This window comes from Trichogramma pretiosum, unplaced genomic scaffold (genome assembly GCF_000599845.2).
Source record: "Trichogramma pretiosum strain Unisexual culture from Peru unplaced genomic scaffold, Tpre_2.0 scaffold29, whole genome shotgun sequence".
Taxonomy (NCBI): Eukaryota; Metazoa; Arthropoda; class Insecta; order Hymenoptera; family Trichogrammatidae; genus Trichogramma; species Trichogramma pretiosum.
Genome location: NW_019641669.1, coordinates 1,522,136 through 1,535,218, shown reverse-complemented (window position 1 = coordinate 1,535,218; position 13,083 = coordinate 1,522,136). Strand labels below are relative to the sequence as shown.

The window sequence follows — 13,083 nt, the reverse complement described above, 5'->3', positions numbered from 1 at the left end:
TACTTCATAAAATCTCGGACATTGTCATTACTGGATTTCATGAAATACGACAATCTCGTCTCGATCAGAGGCATCGAGAAATCAAAAAGTTTGAGCCTTTCGGTGGTCATCGCGAAAAAGCCCATGCCAAGATCCGTCTTTTTCAACGCTAGATTGCGGAGAATCCCGTCGACCGTATTGGTCTTCTCGTCTAACATGCCTATGAAAGATGCGGGAGGCTGCCAAGCGATGGTGAGATTGATGCGCTTGGCAATTTCCGTCACCAGCTCGTGGGCCATTCCTATTACTTTGCCGTCTTGGCCGATAAGTTCCTGAATCATTATAGATCGAACGTGACAGTTGATGAAATCGATAATGATATCTTACACTCTCCTACCTTGTGAAAGCTAACTCGTATGGTCAATCCGCCGAGGTCCTGTCGACGCTCGTTGAACAGCACGTCCGTCATGTACTCGTTTCTCTGGTGCTCCTCGTTTTTGTGCCATCTGACCAAATCGTAGATTTCGGTTTTGTTCGGATACACGGAGTACCACTCACGAATTATCTCCGAGTCGTGACACTTGACCAGAACCATAGAGTCAAAGACCAGATTCAATGGATTTCCCTCTGGATTGTGACACACGCGCGCTTCACTTTCGAAAATCATGATCACACGGAAGGCTTTGCTGTTCAAGCTCCGAGTCAAGTTGGCGTAGTAACGAAAGTCACTTTTCGACACGATCACTATGAAGAGCAGTGGATAGTTGATTTTATTTCGGTAGTACTTGTAATCCATCGGCATTTGATTCATTTTCACGACAGACGAGTAGATTGAATTATTCGATAGCCATTTAATGTTGTCTATACTACGTTTCGTCATGTATAAATCTGCCATGGAAAAATGAACGGAAAATATTTTAAAACACGTTTTTATAAACGTGCTATAATTGAGAAATACACTACCGTTAGCATCACTCCCAATTGTCAAAACATATTTTGTAAAGTAAATATTGGAGAAGTCGAGAAAGTGCTGCAACATAGCCTTATGATAATGATCGAATTTCATAGTTTCAACTGATGCGGAAATTAGAAGAATGAATCGAAAAATCCACATGATCAGGTGGCTTGTGTATCCTCGCAAAGTACGACAGATCTTGTGTAACGGCAAGAATAGAAAATCCATGCAGTAGTTAAATGGAAATTGATTTTGCACAGATGCACAGGCAGGTTATTTCGCTAGAGAAAAGCTTTTAGCTCGTTACGAGCATGCGAATCGTAATAACAATGGTCAAGAACGCTATCAGTCTCTATCCGTCGCTATGAGTATAAGTTTTTGGTTTGCGATTGTATCGTTGAAAGTGAAACGATGGGTCGACAATTTTTGCAATCTTGATCATGTATACTCGGCGTTTCATTTTACAGAAAAGATAGCAGAACCTGCATTTCATGAATTCAAATGAGTGGGAAACTGTCACGTTTTTTTAGAAGTAAACTTATAGCTTACTTATAAGAATAAGGTTGATCGAAAATCCGATATTTCACTATAAAATTTTTAAGCACTTACTGCGTAAGCATGAAGGTATAAATATTTTAGTTTCAGTTTTTTTATTTCTGTCGAATCCAGCCTCAGAAAAGTGAAACCGCATATAACGGCATCGTATTTTACTTTTGACTCCAATGAAACATTGACTCGAAACGAAATAAGATATAGCAATAACAACGGTCAAAATGACTACTGCGACTAAAAAATTAATGTACGCGAAGCGCGTAAAAAGTTAAGAACACTAGTCTATTTATAAAAAATTTATGTGTTAAATGACGTAAAAAGATTTGAAGCGATACAATCCCCACACATGATGTAAGTCGCGAAACCAAACTGATAAAGTTCGGGGTGAGCGATCAAGTGCGATAAAAAGTGACAAGTACTATAAAATTGACACCAACTCAAGGTTTTCAACGTCTTATTAATTTTTAATTAAAAATGTGCATCATTTTCCTCTAAAAATGTATTGATTTTTTGAGAACTTAAATATTCTTTTTACATAAAGAAAATACATTAAAAATAACATTGGAGAAACTTAAGGTGTCCCTTACTTTTCAAATTTGATTTTTTTACAAAGGATACCTTAAATCTTTAATGTATCGTGAAAAAGTTAATTCAAATCTCAAACCTATGATGTTATTATGATATTATGCTCTGTACCTGATGTTTGATAAACCACCAATCTCTCTATCTCTCTCTGTCTTTCATTACATGTGCATAGCCGACTAGGTGACGGCTCGATACATTACAGAGTCGTGAACTAGAGCTAAGTACTGCACTAGCCGATTCGAGACTTTTTTCAAACTGTAAGTTAGGCTTATGCCTATATTATTATTTTATTTTATTCCTAAGTGATACTTTTTGTTTTGATACATTTTCTCATAAATTTTCTTTAGCTTTTAATAAATTAATTTCTCTTTTTTTCTAACTACGACCATCTCTCTTCCAAGGCAGATTTTTGCTCTACTTCCCCCCGAAATCCAGTACGACCTTACTGCACATTTGAATAAAAGATTTATTGTAAAGTCTGTTTATAAATGTAGAAACTGAAATTATTGATTAAGTTTTATGCTCTAGAAAAAAAAACTTTAAAAATAAAATATATCATTACTTAATAATTTTTTAAGTTGTCAGTCAATAAAAATAAAAAAAGGTTAACGAATAAAAAGTTGACTGTATGGAAACTTCTGCAAGAATGGCTAAAGTAGAAATTCTCAGTAACGAAGAAATAGATAGAATGTACTTAGGAACAAATAAAATTTACTATGAATTTTGTTTTTTGTGGCCATTTCAAAATCGAAAAATCCAAATGGTTGGAAGAACATTTATACTTCTTAACATGTTTTATGTAGTATACTAACGGTAAGAAGAACTCAATCAGACTGACATTAATTTGTCAATGGATCATAAATATTATTACTTTATAGTTGTCAACTGTAATTAATAAAACTTTTAAAAAACCGATTAATTGGGCTACTGCAGTTCAAAATATATTTGAATGTAGCTTCGAACTAACTGTTTCTAGTATTTTTTCAATATTTCTTGCAATGGAATCAGAGGTATTTTAATATATTTCAAAAACTACATAATATAAAGTAACAACAAACTTATATTTTCATTTGTCAGATTTACAAATTTAACACTGACACAGTGGATTTTTGGAATAGCGTAACTATAACCGAAGAAAAGCAAATTTTAATTAACAGTTGCTTGAAATGTCGAAAAATAACCGTAATTTTGAGAAGTATGTCTGTTGTATATCGAGAACTAACAAATAAAAATAAAATCAAAAGATATATTATCAAACCATTTGATTTTCCTATCCAGGGTTCATCATGTTTTCATACATGGGATTCGCTATTATTCCTGTAATAATGGCCCCAATAGCAAATCGAATAAATCCTGCTTTAAACTGGACCCAACAGTTATGTACAACTAGTGAATTACCAAGGCGAGATGAATATTTCCAATTCTGGTTCATTTACACTATTTTACTCATGGCAATGTTTGGAATAATTGTATGCGCAATACTGTCAGCTGTGTGTGTTTTCATAACTATTAATATTTGTAGATTTTATTTGATTGGGTAAATCGGTTTTAGTTTTGGAATATGTTGATATTTTTTGGATTTTACGTTCATATTTAAATTAAAAAACTTTTAGCCATCGAATGGAGAAACTATACAAATTGATTTCCAGTAATTCTTTTTCATTTGGTGGATTTTCAGATCGCTATATTTATAATGAAGTTAAAGATATTGTTAAACTACACAATGAAGCGATTGAGTGAGGCATTTCTAAAATATGAACTTTTACAATTGAATCGTTTTATTTATAAATATTGCAGGTACTTTGAATCTGTGCAAAATTTTGCTGGAAAAGTTTTAATTATCATAATGAGTTACATTTTGTGTGGTATGAGTTTTACCGGGACTATGGTGAGATCGATCGATAAACCGAATGAGCATGACTTCGTTAATGATAAATTGAATAATTTTCAGGTATTGTATGCTTGGAAGAATAATCAAGTCTTTTTATTAGTGGAAATGAGTTTAGCATTTACGTGCATAATTTTACTTTCGTTTGTAATAAGTCATTTTGGCAGGTACTGAACGATATAAGCAGTAATATTTACGACATCAGGTACAAATATACTATTACCAATAATTATATTTATTAAAAAAAATCCAAGTTTTTTTCATGAAATTTAAATTCAAGTTACTTTAGTGGGTGGTATCATTTTCCGTTGAAAACAAGACCATTTATACAATTAAACATGATGAGAGCATTAAAACCTTGTGAATTAACATCAGGACCTTCACCCCTTTTAAATATGAATTATGAAAATTTCACCGCTGTAAGTATGCAATTATTAGTTAACAATTTAAAGATTGATATAACAGCAAATTCTTTCGAATCCAGCTTGTCAATACTGCGGTTTCTTACATGACAGTAATGGCTTCATTAATTTAGTTGTTCAAAAACAATCATTTAGAATTTTTCAAAAATAATTATCAAACTGAACAACGATTTCGCGGTTATACATGATTTTTCGCGGATTTCCTCTATGGATTTCATCGGACTTTTGTTGGATTCTGGTTAATCAATTATACGTCATTTTATTTCGCATTGAAAACAAAAATCAAATTTCGTTTAAAACGAAGTAGAATTTGATATTAAAAATATTGCTTTTTACTGAAAAAACACCGTTATTTCACTGTAAAAAATCAGAATAACAATCGAACTTTATCAAGACAAAAAACATTAGTAAACACATTTGATGGGAATAATCAAATTTTTTACTATCAAGTGGATTGAATTTTTGCATCAAACAATTTATTAGATTTATTGATACTTACATAACATGATTTTTTTTTAATCCTTCGACAACAAACAGGCAAATTGATGCGAGATTTTGTACAGCTTTCAACATTGAATGAAATTGATAAAATTTTTTCTTTTTTCTTTTTAAATAAATCATTCTAATGTAGTAATTTTTTACCTATCAAACGAAATAAGTATTTCCAGCAGACAAGTATCACAAGTTTACAAAGATGTTATAAGTATTGTATCGTCTTAATTATGTTTTACACAGCTACGACCACTGAAACTCTTTTGAAACTCTGTTTGTTCAGAACAATCATTTTAAACTCTCTTTCAATAAAGAGTTTAAAAATCTCTTTATTTCATTCTAAATTTACAATAATAATGATGATGAATGTAAATTGTAGAAAATTATATAAATTCAGATTTTTATAAGATACGAAAATATACAGCGGCCGCATTTTATTCGGCCAGAAAGGTCACTTGAAACAACGTACTAATTAAATGCTCGATTTGTAAAAATATCGTCACAAATAAAATATTATGTGTCTTTTTTAATGTAAGTTAGTTTTGCTTGAGTATAAAACAAAAATAATGTTATTGTTAATACATTATTTTAGTTTTCGTAACACGTTATACATAAACCTCTATATTTTTTTATTTACAAGACATCTTGGTGCATTTTTACTAACACGTTGCATTATCACTTTAAATTGTGGTCGATATATTGCTTAAATTTAAGACGTGAAATCAAGGCAAGATTAACAGCCAACAAATAATTTGATTTTTACAATATAGAATTACAATTCATTTGCTCCATTAGAAAATTAACGACACCCTCGCGTTAATGTGCATAAACAAAATATGCATTCTTAATAATATAAAAAAATATTTGCAAAATTTGAATAATCTCTCTTGTTTATCATGATAAGTTTGTCAATTAAACTATTACATACTCATTCTCAATGTGGAATGTACAATTCTATTATCGATCAGTTTTATACCTCGTTCGAAATATTTTGTATAAAAACATGACATCGAAGTTTATTTCTGTAAAAAATTGAGTAATTAAAAATCGTCAATCATGCGAGCTGCCTATTCCAATATAACTGTTATAAGAAATAATATGCAAAATAATAAATAAATGTATAATTGAATATTGACTAATTTCAAAGATTACTTTTGGTAATTTTTTAATTTCAATTATTAGATAAATAAATTTAAAGTTAAATGCAAAGCAATTTATCATGACGACTGATCAGTTCTATCTTATTTAAACTTAAAGAATAAATTATGCAACGCATGGAATAGTGAAGCTCACACTTCATATTTGCGTTAGTGACGAAGAAAAACTTATATACATATATTACAATTTTCAAATACATTTATAAATGCGGATTATCCCCAAAACGATTAGATAACCGTAGAATTAAAGCTTAACAATTTTACTATTGATATCCCGGTTTAAAGAGACAATTCGATGGATTTCAGTAAGCTTCTTTTTATAATGTCAAAACCACTTTTTCAAGTAATAGAAATAACGTGATTTGTACAATTCTTAATTAACAACGTTATTTCTTAAAGGCACTTTTTAGTTTATCGACTTCTTGTATAATAATCTTTTTATAAAATATTAAGTGCAGTCCACTTGTATAATACTACTAGATCGCACAATTTGAATAACAGTTAATTAATCGTCTATTGCTAAAATTATTTCTGATCTTGACTTTTGCTTTGTCAAGTAACTTCATGATACATTCATTTGATAAATAACTTTTGTCACTTTTCTCAAATAAAGAACGATCAATTCCTTCACTCTTACATATTCTGAATTAGAATAATAAAAAACTCTAGAATTTTAATTTCGGGCGGCCAAAGTTGGTATTTTAAACTCTTGAATAAGAGGGACAAGAATACTAGGACTTTGAGCTTGCATTAAAAACGGATCTTCCAGTAATTGTGCAGCGGTAGCTCGATGCGCTGGATCGCGAACCAACATTTTCTCCAAGAATTTTAGCAACCTTGGACTTACCTGCAATACATTTTAATATAATACACTTTTAAAAATAATTGTTTTGAATATTATTCCAAATTAAATTTGACATTTATTACCTTATTTGCATTTTTCAATTTTGGTGGGGGCATATCTCTAATCCGACGCATAGCTTGTAACGGGGGTTCATTGAAAAATGGTGGTTCACCATCGACCATTTCGATTATCATTATACCTAACGACCAAATATCAACTTCGGGGCCATACGGTAATCTACAGACAAATTTACAAGATTTGAATAAATATTTCCATCAATTAATACTATCATTTTATTGAAATTGTTAAAACAGTTTACCTTGAAATAACTTCAGGACTCATCCAGTAAGGTGTGCCAACTAGAGATTTTCTTTTTGGCAATTCTTGAGAAACTTGAGCACAGAACCCAAAGTCGGATAATTTTACTCGACCATCCGACGTCAAAAGTATAGAATCAGATTTAATATCTCGATGGATGACACCTTGTGAATGTAGGTACTGTAAAGGTTTAAGGCACTGCAGGCAAACTGTTGCAATTTGACTCTCATCCATTCTTGAATTTGTCACTATGTCCGTCAGAGCGCCGCCTTCGAGATACTCCATGACAACCCAAAGTTCGTCGTTGACCAGAAAACTATCATACATTTCAACAATGTTCGGATGATGATAATCTCGCATGATAACTACTTCATTAAAAAGCAGCTCGCGTCGCTGCTGTTTACGTAGATCCATCTTTTTGACAGCAACTTGACGATTAGTTGTCTTGTCAGTAGCTATGCAGACAGTTCCTGTACTGCCTTCCCCGATTTTCTCAAAGTTTTCAAGGTTTTCTCTTGGGTCACCAGTGCTCACCTAAAATAAAATAATTGAATTAATAATCAAATTTTTAAACAAAATACTTTAATCAAAAGCGTGCTTTTTTTTAAATGGCTTGCTTTACATACCACCATCTGTAGGGCAGCTCTAAATTGCTCATGAGATAGTCGTTGATCTGAATTTTGTTTAGCAGCATTGTTAGCAGCAGCTGCACCACCATGAACTAAATTACCAGAAGACATTGCACCTTTCATATTCTGATTTTGGTCTGTTGAAGAGCTAACAGTAGGCATTGCTCCAGGCATTGTCACTTGAGCAGCAGCCTTTGAAAGATTATGCATTGATTGTGAACTCTCAATTAGCTTGTTCTGGAATTGTGAATGATAATTTGGATTTTCTTGGACTCCATAATTTTGAGCGTGTTTGGTAACATTGTGTGAGCTCAATTGACTCAATGGACGTTGTGAAGCAATTGAACCAACAGGTGAAATTTTAGGTGGATGCATCATCATATTTTGTGGCACAGGTACGTGATTAATTTGAGGTGGTTTCATATTACCATTGTACTGATTAGGAAGTACTGGAGGCACTGAAGGGTTCATTCTTTGGAAATCATAGTCTTGCACTTGTGGAATGTTTGTACCTGATGGGCTTTGCACATTTGGTATAGGACTTAAATTCTGAAAGTTCATTGACAAATTCTGTACATTAGGTCCCATGTGAGGTAAATTTGGTGAAGACTGCATATTGGGATTTAAATTTTGTAAATTTGGAATCATATTATGGCCTAAACTGGGTAATACTGGACCGGAACTAGTAGAATTTGGTCTCATTTTGTCATTATACCCATGAACTTTGTTGTTATTGGGATACATTTGCATTGTCATGGGATTCATGGACATTTCTTGACCTTCTGGAACGGATGGTGGTAAATTGGCATTATTTCTGTAGTCTTTTCTAAATCTAGGAGGACTCGAAGATCTGAGTGAATTAGACCTTGCAACACTACTTATTTTTGGCAAATGATTCTCTTGACGTTCTCCCATAGCTGACTTGATCAATCTAACATCATTGTGACCTCGTACAATGGTTTTAAGATCTAAAATTTCAACAGGGGTAATTTCACTAGGATCCACCAGAGGTAATGGCCTATTGGTGGACTTTAGGATTTGATTATTTCCAACAATGGAAGCCCATTGCAAAGGTAGTCCTACAAATTTTCCCTCTCGTTTATCAAATCCTGTGTGCACTCTATGTTCAAAATTTGTTGGTGTTGATATTTGTGGCTTCTTTTTCTTTTTGGCAAACATTTTGATGATTTTATTTTCACACCACTGTCAATATGAGCTGATCTGAAATTTGAATAAAAGTAATGGTAAGTTTCATAATTTTCATCATGAAATTATTTTTTTAAATAAGTTGTAGCAAGTGCAAGTTACATTTGTGCTTTAAATTAAAAATTTTAAGAATTTAGTCATGCTTAATGGTATAGCAATGTTAATGGGACATTAATCAAATGACAATTTTTTTCAACATTTTAATGTTTCGAACCAAATTTCAAGTCAAATTTATATATAATTTTTGACAGCAATAAATATTTTGCGAGGTATGAGAAGTTGGAAATTAAAAAAAAAACATCAACATTAAAATTTTCGATCGCTCGATACCATGCGAAAAAACAATAGTTTTAACGCAATCAAATTTTTGAGTAGACCAATCTTTAGGTATTACTTTATTGAGCTTTTAAAGAGTTTGTTTTGAGTCGATAGCAGACGACTTGTCTAGCTAGTAGTAGCTCGTGACATGTGTACGCGAAAATCAAAACTACCAAATTTACTTCCATTCATTACATTATTGAAATACGCCTATTATTCCATAAAAAATGCTCTAAGATTAATTTAAAAAACGGAAAAGTAAAAAAAATTGTTTTTTTTTTTTATTACAACTGATCTGTCATTTAGAAATTAGCATTTTATCGAAATTTTAAAGCGTGTACTATAATTCAAAAACTATTCGTATTAGTCGAAATTTTCAAGCAAACATTTCTATATGTAGGGACCCTTTTTTAAAAGAACCCTGTCAATAAAAATCTCTTTTTTTCATACATAAATGCGCAAAATGTTCACCTCGACTATTGAGCGCGAGAATGAAAATAAACAGATTGACAACGAAGCGTGATAGGTATGTATCAGTATCAGTATTTAAAAGCAAGTACCGCACGGTATGTGGCACGCGTGCAGTTAAAGCAATTGCAATCACTTCGGTGTGTGTATGTATGTGTATGTGTGTGTATAGTATATGTGCATATATACAAGCGAAGTATATGTAAGTACATTTATATCGGTGAAACGACTGCAAAGTGCATTGAACACGGCGCACATTCCAGCGCATCTGTTTAGACTAGGAATGCATCGGAATTGCAGATGTGTGAGAGAGAAAGAGAGAGAGAGAGAGAGAGAGCGAACAAGTTGAAGTGGACAGTAGCAGGCAGCAACGGCAGCAGCAGCAGCCGCCGCACGAGACGTATAGCAGAAAAGGAAAGTGAGAGCGAGCGATGCATCGTGTTTGACGGGTAGGCTATTTACCTGCTGCAGTAATACAATTATAAACTCGAGGCGAAGCAAGTCGACGAACTGTTGAAACTCCGAAGAGAGCAGCGACTCCGCTTTCAATATGTTGTATGCGGAGTCGGTCGAAAGGGTCGATAGCAGCGGCGGCGGAGTAATTATCACAAATGTTTACGCGCGCAGAGATTCGTCAATCCACGAAGTTGGTACTCGAGCGTGACGACGACGACGAGGTGCAGATGAGCAAGGTGGAGGTAGACGAGGAGGAGGAGTAGAAGGTCCCAAAAAGCGTAGCAACGGCCAGTCGTCCACTAGCCGACATGTTGCCGCGCCTTTCCAGTCTATTTAGCGCGGACGCTGCACTTTCGGGGCTTTGCGGCTGCTGCTAAGCGTATAACTGCGCTGACAATGTTTCTGTTGCTGCTTCTGGCATCGCATGGACGCACTGACCACTGCTCTTAAACGCGCACAGATATATCACTGGATATGATATTTTTATATTCACTTGCGCGCGCACCAGATTCTTTCTTTTTTGTACGTCGTAAACGTGCGCAGCATGATTATATTACACACACTCGTATTATACACGGAGTCGCGGCTGCAGACACAAACAACAGCCGCGCGAGAAGTGACAAGAGAAAGAGAGAGACGACTGCCGCGCGGTCAGGTATTCGAATGCACTTGCTGCGCTGCATTCAATGAGCCTGTATAGGTGTGTATACGTGCCTGTGAGCAGCTATATAGTAAAGGTACTGGTAAGGACAGAAGTAGCCAGGCAGCAGCAACAGCGGCCTACCTGAGGCGCCTTTAACTATATAACCCACGACTAACAGGGGGGTCAACTTTCACTGACTATTTAAAAAAAAATATGTGTATACACAGAGAAACTCGAATGTGTGTATACGCGCGCGTGCGTATTTTTGTATAGTATGGCAATGTGTGTACACAAAAGCGCAGCGCTCGCGAGCCAACGGAAGCGGCGGGCGCGGCGGCGATTCACTACTCACTCACGCACACAACATCGAGTAGACGAGCCGTATACGCACGACTATTCTGCATTTTTCCGAGCGAATATATGTATCTATGCGTACAACAGTTAGGAGGAGAGCGGCTCCGCGACTATATGTGTAAAACTATATACACATACATACATATAAGTGTACTGTATAATTCATGTGAGCTGCTGGCTGCATTCACGCGTCCGCGAATACTATTTAGTATATTTTGCTTGTATATATAGTAAGTGCCGCGACGAAATGGGAAATGCCTGCACGCACGCTCACACATACGTATACGTACAGCATACACAGATTGGAGTCGCACTGACAGTGTAGTGTGCTCCTCTCTCTCGTTCCACTTTGTTGCCGCGCGCTACTCTATGTACCGAGAGTGTACACATACGAAGCAGCAGCAGCAGCAAGTTGGCATGCACACGCATACGCATATATCGGAGCACCCCTCGTCGTCGCGGTACTACCTATAATACAGTGCACGGCAAAGGTGAACAGCACATTATAATGCCGCAGAGAGAGAACGAGAGGGAGAGAGAGAGAGAGAGAGAGAAACTTGTGGCAGGTTGGCGATATAATCGCGATGCGACTGCGAAGCGCGCTACCTGTCGGTTCTTGACGCCAAGCTGCTTCGGCATTTTTCGGTAATTCCCGCGGGCAGGTATATATATTGTATGTATACAGGTATACGATTTGGGATGCAATTACTGAGTGAGTCGCGCTCGTGCACAAGTGCAGCGCGGCAGCGACATCCGTGTTAACATACACACTTATGTATTATAACGATAGCGAAGAGTATATTATAACGTAGGGATCGAAACTTTCGATTTTTCAACAAAAGTGTCCGGTGCCGCACCGATTTTTATAATGCCATACAATGCAAATATATACTGCGTACAAGTAAAGTTACACACGTGCTTATAATAAACACGTCCAACACTTGATCACTGATAATTTGATAATTAACGTATCGTTTTGACGCCTTCTGAATACAATACATCTGTCTTCGATGTCTCTCTCAGACACTCGTGTGTTATAGAGCTTCGCTTAATCGCGCAAGAAGGCGTAGAGAACGAATCGATCGATGTAACTGCGGATAAGATACGATTTCGGAATCTCCGTTGTAACTTTCATCGAGTATACGCGGAAACCTCCGATTGATGTATTGAATTATTTTCAACGGTGTACATGTGAGCGGTTATCGCTCGTCGATTGCATTATTGCTGCTGTATGTACTGTGAACGGTACTGCACGATGTACGCGAAAAACTTTCTATTTAATCTATAATCAATTGCAGTTCTCACGCCGAGTCACTGGTTTTTCTCATGCGCCTTTACGCGAGCCAAGTTTCCAATATTATTGGATGCAACGCACGATTACTTGGTATTTAATATAACTTATTTATTATAACTTTTTTCTTATAATTTTCCGATGACTTGGAATATCGTGAAATATTTTTATTTAAAATATTCTACAGTGATATAATTCGTATTTGATTTAGACGATTCCTAAAAACCCAATAAATTTACGAATTTGGTGACGTAATTAAATTTTAGAGCCTATCACATAGCTGCCTCTATGAAGAAGCAACATTTATTTTGATGAAAATTGAGATGGAATTGCTTTTGAACTGTTACCGAAATTATTATTTGCACTGCGACTTTAATTGAAATAATATAGCTATGCAAACCTTTCGAGTGAGGCACTTGCGACAAATTTTCAGGATGAGTTTATTATCATAAGGGATTAATTATAAAAAAAAAGGTGTTATCCATACTATACGCTTGATATATGTCTCTACGAACGAATTATTGGA

The 13,083-nt window shown here is 35.0% G+C and overlaps 2 protein-coding genes across 7 annotated transcripts; one reads left to right on the top strand and one right to left on the bottom strand.

The window, feature by feature from the left end:
• Positions 1-3,020: 3,020 nt before the first annotated feature.
• Positions 3,021-3,723, top strand: LOC111693994. Its single transcript, XM_023460387.1, has 4 exons — positions 3,021-3,081; positions 3,149-3,266; positions 3,350-3,540; positions 3,685-3,723. Exons 1-4 carry the CDS (start codon positions 3,070-3,072, stop codon positions 3,721-3,723), a joined length of 360 nt encoding a protein of 119 aa, XP_023316155.1. The 5' UTR covers positions 3,021-3,069.
• Positions 3,724-4,835: 1,112 nt separating this feature from the next.
• LOC106660059 (serine/threonine-protein kinase PAK mbt-like) lies at positions 4,836-11,671 on the bottom strand. Of its 6 annotated transcripts, none has more exons than XM_023460412.1 (5): positions 11,557-11,671; positions 7,819-9,042; positions 7,194-7,726; positions 6,958-7,111; positions 4,836-6,877 (listed from the first exon to the last, which is right to left on the bottom strand). In XM_023460412.1, exons 2-5 carry the CDS (start codon positions 8,998-9,000, stop codon positions 6,704-6,706), a joined length of 2,043 nt encoding a protein of 680 aa, XP_023316180.1. In that variant the 5' UTR covers positions 9,001-9,042; positions 11,557-11,671; the 3' UTR covers positions 4,836-6,703. The 6 variants fall into 6 exon arrangements, with proteins under 6 accessions (XP_023316180.1, XP_014238371.2, XP_023316179.1 ...); XM_014382885.2 differs by lacking the exon at positions 11,557-11,671 and adding an exon at positions 10,276-11,521; XM_023460411.1 differs by lacking the exon at positions 11,557-11,671 and adding an exon at positions 9,422-9,462.
• Between the last annotated feature and the right edge of the window lie 1,412 nt (positions 11,672-13,083).